General features: G+C 44.1%; 5 protein-coding genes and 1 non-coding gene across 6 annotated transcripts; 4 read left to right on the top strand and 2 right to left on the bottom strand.

Moving 5' to 3' along the window:
• Positions 1-957: 957 nt before the first annotated feature.
• On the bottom strand, positions 958-2,305 carry LOC106823472 (histone H2B type 1-C/E/F/G/I). Its single transcript, XM_070516852.1, has one exon. It carries the CDS (start codon positions 2,303-2,305, stop codon positions 1,925-1,927), a length of 381 nt encoding a protein of 126 aa, XP_070372953.1. The 3' UTR covers positions 958-1,924.
• Positions 2,306-2,612: 307 nt separating this feature from the next.
• Positions 2,613-3,005, top strand: H2AC13 (H2A clustered histone 13). The gene has a single exon (XM_014829183.3). The coding sequence runs from the start codon at positions 2,613-2,615 to the stop codon at positions 3,003-3,005; it is 393 nt and encodes a 130-aa protein (XP_014684669.2).
• A 1,645-nt stretch (positions 3,006-4,650) lies between these two features.
• LOC106823479 (histone H3.1) lies at positions 4,651-5,670 on the top strand. Its single transcript, XM_014829192.3, has one exon. The coding sequence runs from the start codon at positions 4,654-4,656 to the stop codon at positions 5,062-5,064; it is 411 nt and encodes a 136-aa protein (XP_014684678.1). The 5' UTR covers positions 4,651-4,653; the 3' UTR covers positions 5,065-5,670.
• Positions 5,671-7,672: 2,002 nt separating this feature from the next.
• Positions 7,673-8,371, bottom strand: LOC106823470 (histone H2A type 1-H). The gene has a single exon (XM_070516853.1). It carries the CDS (start codon positions 8,348-8,350, stop codon positions 7,964-7,966), a length of 387 nt encoding a protein of 128 aa, XP_070372954.1. The 5' UTR covers positions 8,351-8,371; the 3' UTR covers positions 7,673-7,963.
• Positions 8,372-8,617: 246 nt separating this feature from the next.
• On the top strand, positions 8,618-9,281 carry LOC106823475 (histone H2B type 1-C/E/F/G/I). Its single transcript, XM_014829187.3, has one exon. The coding sequence runs from the start codon at positions 8,658-8,660 to the stop codon at positions 9,036-9,038; it is 381 nt and encodes a 126-aa protein (XP_014684673.1). The 5' UTR covers positions 8,618-8,657; the 3' UTR covers positions 9,039-9,281.
• A 7,187-nt stretch (positions 9,282-16,468) lies between these two features.
• Positions 16,469-16,540, top strand: TRNAQ-UUG (transfer RNA glutamine (anticodon UUG)). The gene has a single exon. It is a non-coding gene; the product is annotated as a tRNA-Gln (tRNA).
• The last annotated feature ends 4,347 nt before the right edge of the window (positions 16,541-20,887 follow it).

The raw sequence follows: 20,887 nt of genomic DNA on the forward strand, positions 1-20,887 counted from the left end.
TATAGCCTTCTTCAAGGTGTACAAAGGCCCTCAGTATCATAAGGTCCCCCTCCCACCTCCTGCTTACCTTTCTGCATTTATCTCCAGCCATTCCAGTGTCTCGCAACTCTAAAGGATTACTTCAGCCTACTCTGTGTTCAGATTTCTCAGCCTAGAGTACCCTTCCCCTCCCCCACTACAGGATTTTATCAAATTAGGCAGGCTCCACTTTGCTTACTTCCCAGTTTCTTTAGAGTTATTTTCTTAACTATTTCATCTGAGGATGCTGGGACTTGCCCATTGCAGGAATATTTCTTAGCACATATTAGGCATTCAAGAGCAGTTTTCTGAATAAATGTGAAGGAGTGAATAATGGTGGATGGATTGAATAAGCAAACCTTGAAGTTTTCCTCAAGAAGAAGTACACGCACCACGCTGTACTTTGTTTCCTGCAATCTACACTCTCCAATTCCTTACTCTTGAGTAAAGATAGAACAATAATTCTTCCCCAGGTTTCTGCCACTAGTAACCTAATGCAACCCCCTAAACCAAACATGCCCTTTGGCTTCCCCCGTCATCAATGGCACCAGGCTTTTCTGTCAACATAGAAAAGACACATTGCTTTACTGGATATGTTCATTCAAAGAGAACTGAAGAGGTGGAGAAGGAAAAGAAATTTTGAGCTGTCCAACTCTTCACTCAGCCTGACACAAAGAAAGGACTCAGGTTTACTTTTCAAACCATGCTTGTTACACCACAACTAAAAGCTGTCTAATCCCTTTAACAATGCTTATAATTTTACAGAAGGGCATGGGAGGTGGTGGACCAGGGTGGGGTAAATTGTATGGAGAGGTAACTAGGCGAGAAACAGAAAACAGAACACAACCTAAATTATGCTGTCTCATAACTCAAGTCACCAAGTCTTGTCAGCACTGTTATCTTTAAGATTACCTTAACTTCCGACGATAAAGATAGAGATTTTGATATTGAACCTGAAGTGAGGTTGCTCACCTGTTGCGCAGCAAGCCAATCTGACACGAGATGTAGTGGAAGAAAGTAGGAATTTTATTATAGCACAGTGCTGAGTAAGGAAAAAGGGAAGTTAATGCTGAAAGCCCAAACTCCCTGAAAAGCTAAAAGTAAGGGTTTTTATTTGGGGCTTTATGTGGGGTGGGGGGGCACATGGCCTTGTTGGTTGGAGCTTTTCCACCAGCCTGTGTTTGGCCTTGAGACTACTTGCAGAGGAGGAAGAACAGATGAGAATCCAGGTGGTTGTCCTTGGCCATTTGTCTTCATGGCAGATAGTGGATTCTGCAGCCAGGAAGTTAAGGAGTAAGCAAATTAGTGCTTTGGTTTTAATCCCATAGATGCTGAGCTTAATGTAGGGAAACCCATATCAGGGCGAGTGTCACTATTAAAAAGATTGCATAAGGTTGTGAGCCTGCTACATGTTGAGGAGCAAGCACTCAAACAGAGTGTGAAGAGTGCTCCCGCCTTCTCAACTGAGACCAACTTCCGGATAATGCTCCGACTCCGAACTACAGCTCCAAATGCAATAACCAGCGTTGTCTATCCAGAGAAAAACTGAAAGGAACCCCCAGAAACGGTCCTGACGTCCGGGCTACTCTCACTACACCGCAGGATTTTCAAATACGCAGCCCAAAGGGCAGAGGCATTATTTCCATTTAATTAAGTACAAAAAATTTGAGAATAGAAGGCAACTGGAACTTAAAAGTGGAAAAATATAGATACACGAAGCCAGTCCCAAAGGATACCTAAAAAAATTACTTCACATGGTTATTTATACTTACATAGTTCAATGAAAAATAAAACCGCCAATTTTGCTTTACACAGAAAAATAAAGGTAATAGCGAACAAGCTCTTTCTTGGGAAGTGTTAGGTGGCTCTGAAAAGAGCCTTTGGGTTCGACAGTGCCTACATTGGTCTACTTGGAGCTGGTGTACTTGGTGACGGCCTTGGTGCCCTCCGACACCGCGTGCTTGGCCAGCTCCCCAGGCAGCAGCAGGCGCACGGCCGTCTGGATCTCCCTGGAGGTGATGGTCGAGCGCTTGTTGTAATGCGCCAGGCGCGACGCCTCGCCCGCGATGCGCTCGAAGATGTCGTTGACGAACGAGTTCATGATGCCCATGGCCTTGGACGAGATGCCGGTGTCGGGGTGGACCTGCTTCAGCACCTTGTACACGTAGACCGAGTAGCTCTCCTTGCGGCTGCGCTTGCGCTTCTTGCCGTCCTTCTTCTGGGCCTTGGTCACCGCCTTCTTGGAGCCCTTCTTCGGGGCCGGAGCGGACTTGGCGGGCTCAGGCATTCTGAACAGCTGCAAAGGTAAATGTACAAGTAGAAAAACCACAAGCGGCACCTCTTTAATTACAGTCTCTTATGCAAATGAGGTGGAGTAAAGCTCTCTGGTGATTGGTGGTGACTCTTGTGTGACGTCATCTGGTTTCGCCCAATCAAGATACTATTCTGCACAGTCGCGTTTCCATTGGTCTAAATGAAAATGAAACATTAGCCAATCATACAGCTTGCTTTTCGCGCCCAGCAGGGCCTATAAAATATGCATTTCAGCACTTTCGTTTCAGTCAATTCTGACAACAGCTGCTGCATCCTTAGCGATGTCTGGACGAGGCAAGCAGGGCGGCAAAGCTCGCGCCAAGGCCAAGACCCGCTCTTCTCGGGCCGGGCTGCAGTTCCCCGTGGGCCGAGTGCACCGCCTGCTCCGCAAGGGCAACTACGCCGAGCGGGTCGGGGCCGGCGCGCCGGTGTACCTGGCGGCGGTGCTGGAGTACCTGACGGCCGAGATCCTGGAGCTGGCGGGCAACGCGGCCCGCGACAACAAGAAGACGCGCATCATCCCGCGCCACCTGCAGCTGGCCATCCGCAACGACGAGGAGCTCAACAAGCTGCTGGGCAAAGTCACTATCGCTCAGGGCGGTGTTCTCCCGAATATCCAGGCCGTGCTGCTGCCCAAGAAGACCGAGAGCCACCACAAGGCCAAGGGCAAGTAGAAGTCGACTCGTTTTGCAGCAACTCAAATCTCCCAGTCAAACCAAAGGCTCTTTTCAGAGCCACCTTCTGTTTTCTTGGAAGAACTGAGCACTAGCTTTTAAAGCTTGAACTCTGTACTTGTGAAACGCAATATCGGTAGTTGGATTAGTCTCGTAACTCGTGTGATGTAGAGTCTGTTCACTCTCAGATATCATCACCCCCCCTTGGCCATCACGAGCCTGTAAGTGAAGGAAAGTACTGGCCGGCGAGCTATTTGCTTTCTGAGAGGCAAATGTGGCAGTTTTAAAACACTTGTTTTCTGGCTTTTATTAAAAACATCCCGCAGATCCAGAGGTCAACTCAAACTTCTATGCTAGGCCAGAGGCCACTTTTGGAGCCTTTGGATTTGTGAGAAAGACCTAGTTTCATGTCTAAATTTGTTTCACATTCTTAAACTAAGGGCATTTTAAATCAGCTTTTTTATTGGAAAAATCAACTGAGGTGCTTGATAAAGTGATCATGTCAGGATAAAAATTCTAAATTCTGCTTTTAAAATGTGGTTTTCTTTGTCTTTTTATTGTGACTTAAAGATCTTGTTGAAACACGCATGGAATTAAATTCTCCTTTTTTAATAGTTGGTAACTTCTAGCCCTGGGATGGGGGATTAGGTGTATCAGGTATCATGCAAGGGACCTATCCTATGGGCTTTGCCAGTTGCTAGTGAGAACTATTGGATGTGGATGGAAACTCAGGGAGTGATTCAGCTTGTCCTAACCAGAAGTTACTGGTGATGGAGAATTAGATTCATTAAGAGCTAAGGATTTACAAGTAACTCGTTTAAATTAGAGACATACACACTGCTTCATGACCATGATGAAACCAGCACCCCACTGCCCCAAATTAATGAGACAGTAGATTTCTGTTACAACTTTGAATTTCTAGGATAGTAGAACAAGAAATTATGCTACAGTGAAATTATATTATCTTAAAATGAAAAGAAATCCTTGTAAGGATGCATTTGTCTGTGAAGTTATTAGCCCTAGAATTCCTCATATGCAAATCAGAGTTTTCTTGCTGAAAAATAAAAAAAATTCTTAAACTTTTAAGTGTTCAAAGAATAGAAAATTGAGGGGAGAGGATACAGAATTGAGCTGTCTAGTATAGTAACCACTAGCCAATTGTGGCTATTGATCACTGGACACGTGGCTCGTCTGACTTAAGAAGTGCTATACATGTATGATACACACTGGATTTTGAAGACAGTGCAAAGTAAAAAGGAATTTAAAATAGCGAAGAATTTTGTTGATTACATGGGAATATTTTGGGTGTATTGAGTTAAATAAAATACATAGTATTAAAACTAATTTCTCCTGGATTTATTTTGTTCTCATGTGGATCCTAGAAAAATTTCTAGTGTAGCTCGCATGTCTACTGGAAATCTCTGGCATAGAGTGAATAACTTTACAGGGAAAACAGAAAAAAATGTTGAGGGCATGGTACCTAAGAATATCAGAGGGTTTAAGGCACAACAAATAAAAATTCCGAGTCCTTTAACCAATCCCGTGACAGTTGGGTAGTTCTGGCCTCCTTTTGTCCAATCAGCTTCTGACTGTCACTATAAATAATGCGGCCAGCCTTCACTTTTTACACGAATCGAACGTTCAGGCCATGGCTCGCACAAAGCAGACGGCTCGCAAGTCCACCGGTGGCAAGGCGCCGCGCAAGCAGCTGGCCACCAAGGCGGCTCGCAAGAGCGCGCCTGCGACGGGCGGCGTGAAGAAGCCCCACCGCTACCGGCCCGGCACGGTGGCCCTGCGCGAGATCCGCCGCTACCAGAAGTCCACCGAGCTGCTGATCCGCAAGCTGCCCTTCCAGCGCCTGGTGCGCGAGATCGCGCAGGACTTCAAGACCGACCTGCGCTTCCAGAGCTCGGCCGTGATGGCGCTGCAGGAGGCGTGCGAGGCCTACCTGGTGGGGCTCTTCGAGGACACCAACCTGTGTGCCATCCACGCCAAGCGCGTCACCATCATGCCCAAGGACATCCAGCTCGCGCGTCGCATTCGCGGGGAAAGGGCCTGAGCCTCAAGGTCTCCCATTCATCCCCAAAGGCTCTTTTCAGAGCCGCCCACATGTACACGGAAAAGGACTGTTTCCTTGTAATCCTTACTGATGCTCGTTTTATCCGTGGCACATAATCCCAGTTTCCTGGCATTTTATAATCTAGTCTTTCAGACTGGAAGCTCCTCCAGCAGGGACTGTATCTGGCAGTTAAGTTCCCTACAGGTGCTCTTCTCTGTCGTGACCGGCTACTGCCCCAATTTACACTACCAGTTTTAGCTGTGGTGTAGGTTAATCCTTTATCCCTAATACACAAATTCTCATCCAAGCATTCAAGTAGACTTTACTGCACATTGACTTGTATAGGTATGTCATCTGTATCTATCAACTTGGAAACAAGTGGAAAGAATAGTTTCATTCTTAGTACTTTTTAAAAAATTAGATAACTAGTGCAACGTTAAACCATCTACTCGTGATCACCCTCATTACCTTCCTGTGAGTGGGGTCATGGGGAGTAGTGGAACCTATGATTTTCCATGTCTGAAGTAAGCGTGATGCTAATACGTTACCAATTTAAACTGTTTTGATACCTCCTATTTGAATCAGCATCTTAAGCAAAATAAAAGAGTCCCCTTTCAGTAATCAGTCTTCCTCTGGAAAGGAGGATAAAATACTTGGAGGGAAGCAGTGACCTCCCTGCCACTCTGCCCTCCTTGAGGGCCCTACTGATCCAAACTAAAGCCAGTTTCTAAACAGGTTGGTATTGAGTGTGTAAGCAGTGCCTTCTTTCCTTCTGGGGTGGGAAACAGAGCTAGCTATTTATAAGTCAGGGAGGGTCCACAACAGAGATAGCCATTTCTACACTGATCACTACTTTTGCTGGCTGGATAGGGTACCCTATCCTGGAGATAGGCAGTCAATATATTTCTCTGAATTAATCTTTCAGTTCTGATTTTATGAAGATTTATTCAGTGGCAGTGAGTAGGTCTAGTTATGTGGACATTTGTAAGGATGTGGACACAGATACTTCATGTCTCTCAAACATTCCATGTGTTGAACTGTCTGTTAGCCTTCTACAGGAGCTCTTTCTGGACTTTCAACTTGCTTTCATCACACCATACAAGGAATTATTTTGGTATAGTGATGGCACACAAAAAAGAATATTCAATGACACCAGACCATTTAGGCTCATGCTAGTAGGTAGATGGTGATGCCAAGTACTAAGATAAGAATCATTAGGGAAGTAGTGATGATGAGTGTAGGATATGATTTTGAGTTTTGTGGAGATATTCAAGAATTTCAGAAAGTAGATGAATATTTATGTCGGAACTCAGGAGATAAGTCTAGGATGGACGTAAAGATTTGGGAGTCATTAGTATAGAAAAAGTGTTTAGAGCCAGCCCTGATGGCCCAGTGGTTAAAGTTCAGCGCGCTCGGCTTCCACGGCCTGCCTGGGTTCGGTTCCCCCAGCGCGGAACCACATTCCTTGTGTCAGTAGCCACGCTGTAGCGGGAGATCAGATAGAAAAACCAGAAAAACTTACAACTATACAAACCTATGTAATGGGCTTTGGTGGGGGGCCGGGAGGGAGGCGGGAGTGGTTGGGGAAAAAAAAAAAAAAGAGAAAGATTGGTAATAGATCTTAGTTTAGGGCGAATCGCCCCTGTGGAAAAATAAAAGGAAAAAAGTATTTAAAACCAAGAGAGTGGCCTACAGATCCCTTCTGTTTTCTTCCTATGTCTTGTAACCTCTTATTGCCAGTATCAAACTTCTTGTCATTTGTCCGCATATATCAGAAACCATGTGTCTGGTGATGCTTATTTTCTGCTGGAATCCCTATCCTTTCCTCTAATTCCCAAATCCCTTTAATCCTCAGATCAGACGTTCACCTCTATGCTTTTCTAATATCCTGTGCTTACTTCTCTTGCTACATTGTGTGCTTGTTAATTGTTTACTTTTGTATGTTTCTCCCATTAGACTGAGTTTCTGTAGGACAGGCAGTGTTTTATTAATATTGTATCCTCAATGCGTGATACCTAAGTGTGAAATAAATATCTATGGGAAGCTTAAGTATGTTAGAATGAAAGAGGAAACAAAAGAAATAGTCTTTGTGTCTGTTTTTTGAAATTGCAAAACTGGCAAGCGTCATGTTTGGATCTTTTCCAAGGCCTAGAATAAAAGGACCTTGTTATGCCCAAATAGACTTACGGACAAGATACCAGTCTTTTATCTCGCTATGCCTCTTAATGGCCTTTGACATTTTCAGAAGAGGAGTTCATATTTTTTCAAAGTGCAGGTCTCTGTCCTTTGCTTTTGGAACCAATTTACTAGCTTCCAGTACCACTGTTGTTATAATCAAGCTTGGACCACTGTACTTGAACATCTGCATATTTGGCACTATGGTAATGTAGTCAGGTAACATATAAATACAAATTACATGCAAGTGCTTTTAGTTAGCTGTGTTCAAAGCAAGTTAAACTTTTTAAAAAGGATTACTAAAATTAAGCTAAAAACTAAAACCCCCAGTGGGTTTCTGTGCTTCATTTATAGAAACTCATGTGTTCCTCCAAGAGATCCCTCAAAGGTGTATAAGCACATCACCTAAAGCGCCTACCGCTAACTCCACACATGAGCCTAGATATTCATCTTGGGTCAATTTATTGATCCTGCAGATTCAACTATAATGACTTCGCAGTTATACTTGTAACACAAACATCAACTTACTTTTTTAGTAAAGGCTGCTAGATCCCAGTACTTATGGACAAGATCAAAGTAGCTAGGACTTTAGCCTAACTAGCAAGAGTGAGTGATGTTCAAAAGTTGTAGTGAGTAAAAAACTGAAGCGCAGTGTCACCTTTTTCATGATTATAGAAGTGGCTCTGAAAAGAGCCTTTTGTTTAGTTGCTTCCAATCCTGGTCTTTACTTGGCCTTGTGGTGGCTCTCGGTCTTCTTGGGCAGCAGCACGGCCTGGATATTCGGGAGAACACCGCCCTGAGCGATAGTGACTTTGCCCAGCAGCTTGTTGAGCTCCTCGTCGTTGCGGATGGCCAGCTGCAGGTGGCGCGGGATGATGCGCGTCTTCTTGTTGTCGCGGGCCGCGTTGCCCGCCAGCTCCAGGATCTCGGCCGTCAGGTACTCCAGCACCGCCGCCAGGTACACCGGCGCGCCGGCCCCGACCCGCTCGGCGTAGTTGCCCTTGCGGAGCAGGCGGTGCACTCGGCCCACGGGGAACTGCAGCCCGGCCCGAGAAGAGCGGGTCTTGGCCTTGGCGCGAGCTTTGCCGCCCTGCTTGCCTCGTCCAGACATCGCTAAGGATGCAGCAGCTGTTGTCAGAATTGACTGAAACGAAAGTGCTGAAATGCATATTTTATAGGCCCTGCTGGGCGCGAAAAGCAAGCTGTATGATTGGCTAATGTTTCATTTTCATTTAGACCAATGGAAACGCGACTGTGCAGAATAGTATCTTGATTGGGCGAAACCAGATGACGTCACACAAGAGTCACCACCAATCACCAGAGAGCTTTACTCCACCTCATTTGCATAAGAGACTGTAATTAAAGAGGTGCCGCTTGTGGTTTTTCTACTTGTACATTTACCTTTGCAGCTGTTCAGAATGCCTGAGCCCGCCAAGTCCGCTCCGGCCCCGAAGAAGGGCTCCAAGAAGGCGGTGACCAAGGCCCAGAAGAAGGACGGCAAGAAGCGCAAGCGCAGCCGCAAGGAGAGCTACTCGGTCTACGTGTACAAGGTGCTGAAGCAGGTCCACCCCGACACCGGCATCTCGTCCAAGGCCATGGGCATCATGAACTCGTTCGTCAACGACATCTTCGAGCGCATCGCGGGCGAGGCGTCGCGCCTGGCGCATTACAACAAGCGCTCGACCATCACCTCCAGGGAGATCCAGACGGCCGTGCGCCTGCTGCTGCCTGGGGAGCTGGCCAAGCACGCGGTGTCGGAGGGCACCAAGGCCGTCACCAAGTACACCAGCTCCAAGTAGACCAATGTAGGCACTGTCGAACCCAAAGGCTCTTTTCAGAGCCACCTAACACTTCCCAAGAAAGAACTGGTACACTTTGTCTACCAATTCAAATTGGGTGTACTTTTTAGGAGGGACTATGGGTGATATCTGCAAACATTTCTGATGTCAACTTTGTTCTTAGGTGCAGAAAACTAACATGGAGTTAGCATAAATATACAGGAAATAAAGGAACAAGTTAATATCTGAACAGCTTTTCAGCTCTTTAAAAGGTAGATGGCTCTGAAGCCTTTTACAAGTGAGGACGGAGCTGCAAGATACAATGGAATCGGTCGCCGAAGCCTTTAGAGGGCGCTTGAGCGCGTAGGCAAAGTCCATAGCGGTGACTGTTTTACGCTTGGCGTGCTCGGTGTAGCTGACAGCATCCTGGATCACCTTCTCCAGGAAGACCTTGAGCACCCCGCGGGCCTTCCCGTAGATGAGGCCCGAGGTGCGCTTAACTGCTGCGCCGGGCCAGACACCAGATGGCAGGCTTTAGTGGTGCCCTGGATGTTGTCCCGCAGCACCTGACGGTGGCGCTTAGCACCACCCCTACCTAGAGTCCCGGTCCTACCCTTGCCACGGCCGAACAGGAAGTTGAGGGTAGACCAGAATTCTAAGGACAAAAGGAAAACGGCGCATCCGTGAGGGGAAAGAAAAAGAAAAAAAAAAAAAAAAAAAGCCCAGCTTTTTATTTGACTCCTTCGGACCAAATTGAAAACTAGAGGAACGTAGGCGGGAAAGCCTCGCAGTTCTCGATCCGCCCCCTTCCTTGTTCCAAACAAAGGTGGAGGAGGAGGTACCAGCCAAGGCTGCCCCCGAGTCACTGAGGCCGTCTTTGGTAAAGGTGAGGCAGGCTGTTCGGTGGCTTCGCAGGGAAGAGAGGATGCTGTAGACTCAGAGATGTGAATACATTAAGCAAGAAAAAGGGATTAGTCAGTGAATGTGCGTCTCCACTTGCTTGCCAAACTGCAGATGTATGCACAAGGTGTAGTGAAGGTCGCAGACCAAGTGGGATTAGGAATGGAAGGACTGGCTTGGGACCCCAGCTCCATCACTTGCTATGTTACCATAAATTTAACCACTCTTGAGTACTGATCTGTAGAATGAATGTACTGTTAGCAAGCACAGTGTACAGCATGGCATGTTACAGTGCTCAACGTCTGTTAACTTGTTGGAACAGCTCTATTTTTCAATAAGGCAAAACAGAAGTAGTTTACCCAAGGTCACAGCAAAAACTAGGGTGAATGCAATTTAAGCAGCCAAATTTAAGAGTCTATGCCCTTAGCAGTAGAATCTACTGCCTATCGTAGGTCACAATCCCCACCTCTGTACAGGTGGAAAGTGTAAATGAAGCACTGAAATAGGCTTTTGCTTTATCAGCCACTCTTACATGGCAACTTTTCATTTATTCAAGTTTATTGGGCATTAACCACATTCCTAGTGCTGTGCTAGATTCTTAGCCCAACTAGGCCACTTGGTTACGTGTCTTGCAGCAAGTTACATAAGATAGGGATCTCCATATCTTTCCTCTAAAATGGGAATAACTTGAAGATTGCAATGATAAATTTAAAGTTTAGCAGAACTTAGTCACTCAATGTTCTTTTGTCCTTTTTGCCTTTGTATCTTTGCATATGTATCAGAATCATATGAGATACTAAATGCGAAGGCCCATTATTACAATAATAAAGCATTGTTTTTACAGGAAAGCCAGTAAATCAATGGGGCTCTGGCTAAATTTCTGTTAAAGATCTTCGGCCATCTGGTTGCATTACAGTGTTAACAAAACTTTAGTAATGCTTTTTTTATCACCTTTTCCAGTTTCTAAAAGAAATCTTGGTAACAGTAGACTAGCTCAAAGTGATCAGTAAACGTTAACTATTTCTACCCTGCCTTCTAATAATCTTCAATGGCTTTATTAGGAAACAAGGTGCCAAAGTGGATTTAGAATGTTTTTCTTGCTGCCACCAAAACCCAACTGTATTTCCTAAACCATTTTTCCACCCAATTAACTAACGTTTTATTCAGCATCTATTATTTGCTATAGGCCGGTCATTATATACTAAAATAGGAATGGAAAATCCTGGATAAGGCTCCCTGACTTTAATTCTCAGCCACTGCTGGTGGCCCTGAAAATTAGTAGAACTTTCATGGAGGAAATTTTGGCAATACCTATGAAAATTAAAAATGCATATATCTTTACACCCAGCAACCCTGCCTCTAGGAATTTACCATTCTTGAAAATGTGCAAAATGACATGTGTGCAGGATTTTTCAGCAGCCCAGTTTGTAGTACAAAAGACTAGAAGCAATCTGCATGATCAACAATAAAGCAATAAATTACAGTACACTATTCTACCTGATGGTAAAAGCTAATGAGAAGGCTCTTTTTCGAAATAGCAGCTAGTATTTATTGCTTACCATATGCCAGATAATGTCCTAAAAAGTTCCTTACATACATTGAATCATTTAATTTTCATAGCAACCTTTTAAGTTAAATTACTATCGTTATACCTGCTTCACAGATTATAAAATGGAGGTTCTGAGAGGTTGAGAAAATTGCCTGAGGTTGCACAACTAAGATTAAAATGTCTAGCTTCCAAATCCATATATGTAACCACTGTGTACTATACGACCTCTCCAGGTATTGATATGTGATGATCTCCAAGATTTACTGTCAAGTGTAAAAAGCAAGGTATAGAATGGTACACAGTTGAATTTTGTATATATATGTTTGTATACATGTAAAATATCTGTAGAGGGATACTAGATAAACTGCTAACATTTGGTTGCCTCTGAGGAAAGAAAGCTAGATGGCTTAGAAGGAGGGATGGATGGAGGATCTTTTCGATTGTAACCCTCTTTTGCTCTTTAATTTTGAATCATATATACGCATTGTCCATAAATAAATAAGTAAATAAATAAAACACATAAGATAATAAATGCTTCCATAGAGATGTGTATGGAAAGCCCAAGGAGCACAGAATAAATAATATTACCAGTGGGGGTAGGAGGAGTACAAAATTGCATTCTAGGCAGATGAAGTAAGAAAGTGGGTATCAGCATTCAAGGAATCAGAAATGGTGGGTGGGGCTAAAGTCTACAGAGACAGGCAGAAAGGAGCAGCCCAAAGGGCTGAGCATGTGGTCTGACTGAAAGTTACCCCAAGGGCTTCCTCTGTACTATGAGCAGCCTTTTCAAAATGATGACAGAACTTCAGGATGAAACAACTAGATATGAGCTGTGAAGAGCTTATCAAGTAAGATTCTGAAATATGCACAATTCTAGATGCCAATTTAACATTGTATGGTTAGTTAAATGGAGCAGACTCTCAAATTATTTGTTAAATTAATCTAGCAATCAGGATTTTCTTTGTTCCTCTGAGCACGAAGGAGAAAAAGAAAGTACCATTGATCTCCTTTGAAACTAGTACATAGTCCTGTTTTAGTAACCAGTTAAAAAGACAGATGTCAAATACAGCATTGTTACCCTCACAGCACAGGATCAAATAAGCCAATGGATAGAATTGCATGCTGCATAGATATCTATCTAAGGGCTGTGCAACAACGTCTAGTGTTTGGACGTCCTAGGAGATCCCTTACAATCAAGTGACATTCCTGAGTTTTCATTAATCGAGAACAAACAACTCGGTGGTAGTTTTGAATACTGGCTCAGAACCCCATGCTGGTCAAGAGAGAATCTAACAACGCATTAGATCACATTCTTTTGACTACTTTTATAAAGGAGATTTGTAACTGTAGCTTCAGGGGAGAGGGGCTACTTGCTTAGTTTTTTGACAATCATCTTTTTAATGATAGATTTCCATTTTTAAAGCTAAGTTCTGAAATTTTATTAGTCAATATTATAAGAAAGAACAGGCCTGAGTTGATATTTTACATGGAGAAATAGAAAAAAGGCTGCAGAGGATTTTATTTCATAACAAGAGAATAGGGGGCATGTAGTGTCCTTCAATAGGGCTTTATCTTCCACCACCCAGGAGGTGCCTCTTTCTAACATACATATTGGCTGACTGTCAATAATATCCTTTGGTTTTTGTTATTTTCATATTTTTAGCATAGATACAGTCCCCATCTTCTTTCAAGCAATTTTTTTTTCTGAATTTGTTCGCTGTAACCTCATATTCTCCTATAAGAACCTACTCTTTCATCTGTCTCAGAAGGTTTATAAGATCTGAGCTATAACAAAAGTCTAAATAATCCATAGAGCTTAGGGCTAGAAAACCTTACGCAGGGTCCTGCAAACCTGACATTCTCCATCAGCCTGTCTTCCTCTGCAGTGTTTCCATGAGCCTCAGCTGCTAGAAACTGGATGTAGTAATGGAATGCTTCAAGCAAGGACTTTATTAGGATGCTTGCATCTGAGGAATATATTCACGATAACAAAACTCACAAGAAATAGTCATCAAACTAGAATTCACTGTATTAATTGTAGTGGGAAATATGCCTGGCCTAAGAAATGACCACAAATTATTGATCAGAAAGTGCTTTCATGAGCAAAGAATCAGATTAAATGAAGTCACTGGATTCCTAAGGAATGTTTCCACTAATCTTTAACAGCATTATAACTTGTCTCTTTCCTCTTGGTATAATTGTATCTTAAACAGTCATACTCGCAATCTAACTTGAACCAGTTCTCTCTCTGTGAATGGTTTTCAGCTCATCAACCCCTCTCACATTTCAGTTTTCCTCTGTTCAGATTCTAAGCATTCCGTCTAAACTCCCATGCACATATCTGTCATTAAATTCTTGGCATTTCACTTTATTTTCTATCATTTTCTATTTGACTGCATGATTTCTTAATATCTGAGAAACTAGAGGCTTGGGAGTGCTTTGTAAGAATCTCATCCATCTTATTCCTGCTCATATTATGGCCAGCTTCTATTTCTATACTTTGTCTTAAAATTCTGGGAAAGAACCTCACTTGAGGCTTATAAAACTGAATTCCTGGATGACAGCTCCACAAGATGCACTCACATGTTGGAGACGTTAGTACAGTTCAGGCCCTCAAATGTGTTGATTTGTAATCTTACTATCTGTATGGGAAAAAAAAGACTACAGACTCCAAATTTTAAAATAAGACTTTGTCATTTATAAAAGTTCTGCTGTAGGAAGAAAGAAAAAGGGACAACAAGACCTGCGTACATAACCAAGCAGATGAATCCAACCCCCCTTTCAGTGACCCACAGATCTTTCTGTCCCCATCCATGCAATGAAGGTAGGAGTTAGAACTTTTAGATACCAGGACCCTGGTTCCTTGGCAAAAGAAAAATCAACTGAGGATCTGAGGTCCCAGAGGTGTGACTTCACCACCACAAAGAGGCAAATGCCATTTTGGCTACTGTGCAATCACGGACAAGTCAGTAACACTCATTGCACCAGTTTCCCTATCTGCAAAATAGGGGTAGAAAATTAGCCCATTTTCACCAGGAAGTTGTTTGAATCAAGTAAAAATATATGTAACGGGGAAATAATTAAGCATTATTCATTAGGAAAGAAGAATAATATAGAAATTATTGCAAATTCCAGGTATAAGTCAGGCAAATCATTAGAGAGCCAGTAATTTTACCTCTATGTGACCCCATCAGCCGGTGTAAAGAATATTACTTTATTTAACATGAGCACCTATTATATGACAGGCACTAGTCTAGCCTTGAGGATACATAGTAAAAAAAACCCTGAAAGTTCCTGTTCTTGTGGCACTTTGAAGGGAGGAATGAGCCTGATAATAAAAAAATAAATTAATAAAATCCTTAATATGTCAGCAAGTTGATAAGTGATTTGGATAAAAGTAAAGCGGGAAGGAGTAGGGAGCTGGGGGTTGCGACTTTCAGCAGGGTATGCAGACAAGGCCTCACTGAGGCTCCTCGGCGTAAAATGATGAGAGAGTGACTACCTGGGGGAAACCACTTTAGGTGGAAGAAATGATCCAAGTCAGGTCCCTGCTTAGCATGGTCTGGGAGGACCAAGAGGGGCCAGTGTGACTGGAGCAAAGGGAGCCATGGGGTGAGAAGACTTGAGCTTCACAGGTCTGCCTCTTTTTCTCTTAGTCCAAGTTAATTTCTGCATAGAGCTCCAAAAACCTGCAAGTTCTTTAAACAGCTGCTGAAAAAATGAAGTGTAAAATAAGAGAAGATGGCCCTCCCTCTGCTAGGATATAGATCTAGGAAACCAAACAGTATTATAACACTACCCCGAAAGAGATGAATTCTAACAAGGGAGTCTTGGTCTCAGCCGTACTCCCGGCACCAAGACCGGAGGCTGGAATGTACACTGAATGACATCCCCACAAGCATCTTTTTATACATAGTCCCTAGAGGGAGTTTTCTCATCCCTAATCATCTACCTAATGTTTTTTACTTTTCACAGTTTGTTCTGCTCTCAGAGCCAACAATTTTGTAAACAATCATGATTTTCGAAAATACATAGCAAATTCTTAAATAGGCCGTAAGAAGACATGGACCCTGGTGTTGGCTGAAGAATTACTTATGGTGGCAAAAAATTGGAGGCAGTCCTATTGGGTAATACTGAGGGACTTGACAGGGAAAATTCCTGAATGTGGAGTTGTTCTGGTTACTTTTACTGCATAATAAGCTTGGTGGCATAAAACAAATATTTTTATTATAGTATAGTAAACATTTATTACATTCATGGACTATTCTGTGGTCAGGAATTAGGACAGAGCATAGTGGGGATGGCTCTCTCTGCTCCAAGATGTCTGGGGCTTCAGGTGGAAGCTCACTGGCTGGAGGTGATTCTCGGGATAGCTGTTGAGGGCTAGAGTCATCTGAAGGCATCTTCACTCATATGTCTAGCAACTGATACTGGCTGTCTGCTGGGACTGTCAGCCAGAACACTTACACGTGGTCTGGGCATCCTAAAATTACGGTGGCCTTGGAGAGGTCAGATTTCTCTTACGATAGCTCAGGATTCCAAAGGTGAGTCTCTCAGGACACCCAAACGCACGCTGTGAATTCTCATCTCAAAATAAAAGTCAAAATCCTAACAAGGTCCTACACAGCATTGCCAGTAGTATATGAGAAGATGATTCAATGAGAGGGTACTAAGGCGGGAGCAGGGATTTCACTGTTAGAAAAGGCCCTGAAAATCCAGATGTAGTATACAAGGTCGTTTAGCAAAAATTGTGCCATCCTAAGGATAATTCGTTGTGTAGGACTGTCCTGAACATTGCAGGACTTCCAGGATCTCTGGTCCTGCCCTGCAAAAGCCCGTTGTGCCTCCAGCCATTGAGACAACCAAACACTCACGCATTTTCCAAATGCCCCTCTAGGGGGCAGTGTAGTTTTGTGGAAAACCATTATTTACAAGTTAGGCTCTAATGTCTCGGGGATGAATATTTGTCACAAGAGATACCTGTTACGCTGTCCTACTTGTTGGCCCCATGGTGTAATGGTTAGCACTCTGGACTTTGAATCCAGCAATCCGAGTTCAAATCTCGGTGGGACCTTCCCTCTTTTTTTCCACTTCATTTTTCTCCATGCGATCTCGTCCCTTAAAACTAGCATTTTCCCTGTAATCCAGCCCACCATACTTCGGTCATAATGAGCGAAAGTATCGTTGTCAGTCTTCGGAAGTCGGAGCCCATCTCCTGGAGCAAGGCCACGTGCAGAAACCAGTACGGCCAGAAGCAGCCGCCGATCCTGTGACCTGTGCTGAGATCCGGGTGAGGAGCGGCTCGTCTCTCCGTTGCTTCCCCTTGCCTTGATTCCTAGGAAGGAATTTGCGTATGAGTACAAAAGGACTTCCTGTTTTTAAAAGAATAACCATGTTACTTTAAGACTGGAAAAAGGAGTCTAAAACTGAGAAGTGATAAATACCTGATTTGAGGGCGATAAACTTGGAGTGGTTTTGCCCTCCCTCCTGGCTTTACTCTGTCGAACGCTCTCCCAGGATGGCGTCCAAGCCCACACAAGCAGGGCAACTGGCTATGCAGTCCGTGGCCTTAACCACTTTCAAGCCACCTCACTTCACATAGTTGCAAATTTCTTCGATTCTTTTGTAGACTTGCTTTTACAAATGCCTCTCTCTGCGTTTCAGTTAAGTTGATCTGTGTTGTATTGCTCTTCAGCAAGCCCAGAATGAGCAGCTTTTGCTGTCACCCTGGAGCATTCTAATACAAGTCCTTTCCACTTGCTGGGAACAGCTTTCTACATTTTAAAGATTGCTGCCCTAACCTGCCCACATCTCCAGCCTCATTTGTCACCATTCCTGCCACACACACACGTCCCAAAACTATCTTCTGGCCGCCAGCCACGGGAAAAGCATTTCTATTCTTCCATTTTTTTCTGCTCCACATTTTCCACCTGCAAAATGTTTTCGCCTTCCCCTCTCTGCCCTCATGTTACAGGGTCTAACTCTCTACTCATTCCTCAAATATGAACTTACACCTTTCAGTCCTTCTCATTGGCTCTGTTTATCTGGATATCTGGGCTTAAGTGCTCCATCTGTGTTTTCTCAGCACCCTAAAATCCCCTTCTCATACTGATGAGGATTATTTTGGGCTGGTTACTTTTGAAAGCTGCAGACAGGAAGGAAACTCTGAAGGGTGGAATTTGCTTGCCCTTTGCTGAGAGATATTAGATTTGTGAAGGAAGTCTCTATCTGCAGGGGTGTCTCCCTCTCTGCACCAGGAGGAAGGGGGGATGACCTTATCTCTAGAAACTCTTAATGAGGAAGCATAGGACATCTTGACTTAGTCCGATCTGATTCTTATCTAAAGTTATAGGACCACCCAATAACCAGACCCCACCTGCACTGATACCATTTTAACGATTTTTTCATGATTTTTCCTTTGTCTTATAAGGAAATAACTCACATACCTATGCCTTATAAATTTAGCTCTAACCCTCAACACATTGCAGCTCTTACTGCCCATGAATCCTGTCCCCATGCCTGCAGCTCTTACTGCCCATGGGTCCTGTACCCATGTTATTCCACACTGTTCTCTAAATAAAAGAGCACTACTGCCAGACCTTGAGAGTCCAAGAAATCTTTCTTTTGACTCCTCCACTCACCGAGCCCACATCATTTCCACCTCATATTTTTTTTTAAAGATTTTATTTTACTTTATTTTATTCTCCTTTTTCTCCCCAAAGCCCCCCAGCACATAGCTGTACACTCTTCATTGTGGGTCCTTCTAGCCGTGGCATGTGGGAAGCCTCCCCAGCATGGCCCGATGAGCAGTGCCATGTCTGTGCCCAGGACTCGAACCAACGAAACACTGGGCCACCTGCAGCAGAGCACGTGAACTTAACCACTCGGTCACAGGGTCAGCCCCCACCTCATATTTTAATTGCTTGTTTAATACTCCCTTGAAGCCAGGTACCTGAGGGTTACTATAGATATTAAACCAACTTGCTGTTTTCCTGTCTAACTGGAGGGGTGACTCAGGGGTCTCAAGGATTTGTGAGCTTGTTTTTCAGAGGATTTCTGAGCTTGTTTTGCAGAAGAAAGAGAATGCCTTCGGAGAGGTTGCAATCACCCAGGACCGGCCATTGGCAGTCGTTGAAGCCCAGAAGTCAGATGACCCAGGGGATTATGGGGTGTGACCCCTTTGTTTCTCTGAAGCTCCTCCTGCCAAACCCCTTAGCTGTATAAACCCCCCTGCTTCTGTTCTTGGGAGGCAGACTTGAGCAACCCCAGGCTCCCACTTACTCGTTTTGGCCAATTTGAATCAATCTGTCTCCATCTCCAAGCACTGATGTCTCACTGTTTGGCTTGCTGCGCACTGGGCACACAAATTTGAGATTAAGAGGTTCAGTATCACCCTCTCTCCTGTTCTAAACAGCAAGTTCTCCTAGTGGAGAGACCAGTACTGTGGCCTTGATCACCTTTCAGCTCTCAGTCCCACAGTCCCTGGCTCCTGTTAGGAGTTCAAAACTACTTGTGGAGTGCATAAACTTTCATCTAATCTGGTCTGATCACCCCAGAACCCGGGATAGCTCATGTCCACGTTTGGTTCCAAACCATCCTGCTCCGTTTCTTCCCAGATTTCTTCTCACTCCTTTTCCTTCAATAATCCCAAATCTATGCCCACTCTGAGACTAAGTATTTGTCCAAGACTGAGCAGAAGTCCCCCTGGAGGTGAATGTCAGCCATGAGTCTGTCTTAATGACCTCGTTCAGTAGCTAACGGTATGGGCGGGGGGCGGGGGGGGGGGGATGATAGGAGATTGGACCACTGCTTTTTGAATGTTTTGAATGAAAATTCGCCTTAGGGAAGAAAGTCTCCTTTCACTACATTCTCGTCCTGAAGTCAGCACCTGCCTAGTTTTGTTACCTATTGGCAGTAGGGAGCCCAGTGCCCGCCATGGGCCTAGCCTCTGGAAAGCATTAACTGCATGTTTGTGATTAAATTGAAGATTTTTGACTGCTGCACAGAAAGCAAAGATTTAGGCAGAAGGTGCTCCTGTTTCCTTTCTGAGGGTGCAGGAAGGAGACATTAGCCTCTGAACTCTGCACTTATTCATCCCCTACTGCGTGTGGCTCTCATCACTGTTCGCCTAAGGGTGGGATGCTGACAGGGCTGGAGGATGTGGTCCGGGAGAAACGCAGATGTGTTGTCTCTGCCGGACCCAGCTGCTACTGCTCAAGTCACAGGCACTTCCTGCACATGGCGCACATTTGTTAACCTATCAGAAGGCCTCAGGGTCAAGGCCATGGGAACTATTTTTCCCTTTGGCATTGGAAAATGTGATTGAACTAGTGTGTTCATCCCTGGTTGGTTTTGTCGAGGGACTGGAAATCTATAGGCTTTCCCCAAGAAGATTTAAAATCATCTCCTTTGTAAGGACCTGTTCCTTGTTTCCACCAGGCTTTGACAGTTTGGTATCTCCCCTGGAGAATTTTATCCTCTCTTCTGAGGATTTCCCATCTCCTCTGCACAAGAAACAAACGGTCCTTGCCCATTCTCAGTCTGTTCTAGGCTTGAGAAAAACTCTCAACCCAGCTTTCCAGAGAAGAACTGAAGGGGAGGAAACTTTTTCCCTTTTTCCCTTCTAGGTTCTTTGGCTAGTCTAATAATTAAGTTGACTTAAGATAGATTAATAGGAGAAAAACAAATTTAATTTCATACATATAGGAGCTCATAAAAATATGAAACTCAACCAAGTAACCAAAGCAGGCAGCTTTTATACATTTTAGATAAGGAAACAATAAATTTGTGAAGAATTGACAAAGAAATTTGGGCTTGGGGTAGTAAATTAGTGAAGAAGTAACAATATTCATTTATACAGCATTCTGGGTCCTAAATTCCTGTCTGGTGTTAAGGATATCTCTCTACCTCCTGGTACAGGGAGGGTATCTTTCATATGGGAGATTTATTTCGTGCTTTCAAGGGGACAAAAGAGAGTCAAAGCGTCCTTCTTGGACCTGCTGATTCTGAAGTAACTTTAATTCAAAATAACCAATATGCCAGAGTCGCACACTGTGGGGTGACATACTCTGCTCTGCTCCAGAACTAATTTAAAGACTTTGTCCAGTAAGAGCCATCTTGCAAAAATCTCGTTGCAAGGGAATCCTGCAGGAAGTCTGGTATTTACAGGGAGAGTTACAGAGTTGTGGGGGATTTTGTTGTGTGTTTGGGGTGTTTTGGCGGCGGGGGGGGGGTGTTGCGCTTTACCGTCTGTGTCCACAAGAGGGCGCGCCGTCCTCTAAACCGCCTTCAGTGCCGCTTCGCTTAAAATCTGAAGTCCTGGGAGGCAGCCCCAATCCGCAAGCCTCGAAATTCAATTTCCACTAGGCCGGCTTTCATCTGGCAGGCATTGAATCGCGGTACACTACTTGGAGAAAAATGG

This window comes from Equus asinus, chromosome 8 (genome assembly GCF_041296235.1).
Source record: "Equus asinus isolate D_3611 breed Donkey chromosome 8, EquAss-T2T_v2, whole genome shotgun sequence".
Classification (NCBI taxonomy): Eukaryota; Metazoa; Chordata; class Mammalia; order Perissodactyla; family Equidae; genus Equus; species Equus asinus.

Bases quoted from the DNA above. Each gene is read 5' to 3' on its own strand.
- H2AC13 (XM_014829183.3), top strand. From the start codon at position 2,613: ATGTCTGGACGAGGCAAGCAGGGCGGCAAAGCTCGCGCCAAGGCCAAG.
- LOC106823470 (XM_070516853.1), bottom strand. From the start codon at position 8,350: ATGTCTGGACGAGGCAAGCAGGGCGGCAAAGCTCGCGCCAAGGCCAAG.
- LOC106823479 (XM_014829192.3), top strand. From the start codon at position 4,654: ATGGCTCGCACAAAGCAGACGGCTCGCAAGTCCACCGGTGGCAAGGCG.
- LOC106823475 (XM_014829187.3), top strand. From the start codon at position 8,658: ATGCCTGAGCCCGCCAAGTCCGCTCCGGCCCCGAAGAAGGGCTCCAAG.
- LOC106823472 (XM_070516852.1), bottom strand. From the start codon at position 2,305: ATGCCTGAGCCCGCCAAGTCCGCTCCGGCCCCGAAGAAGGGCTCCAAG.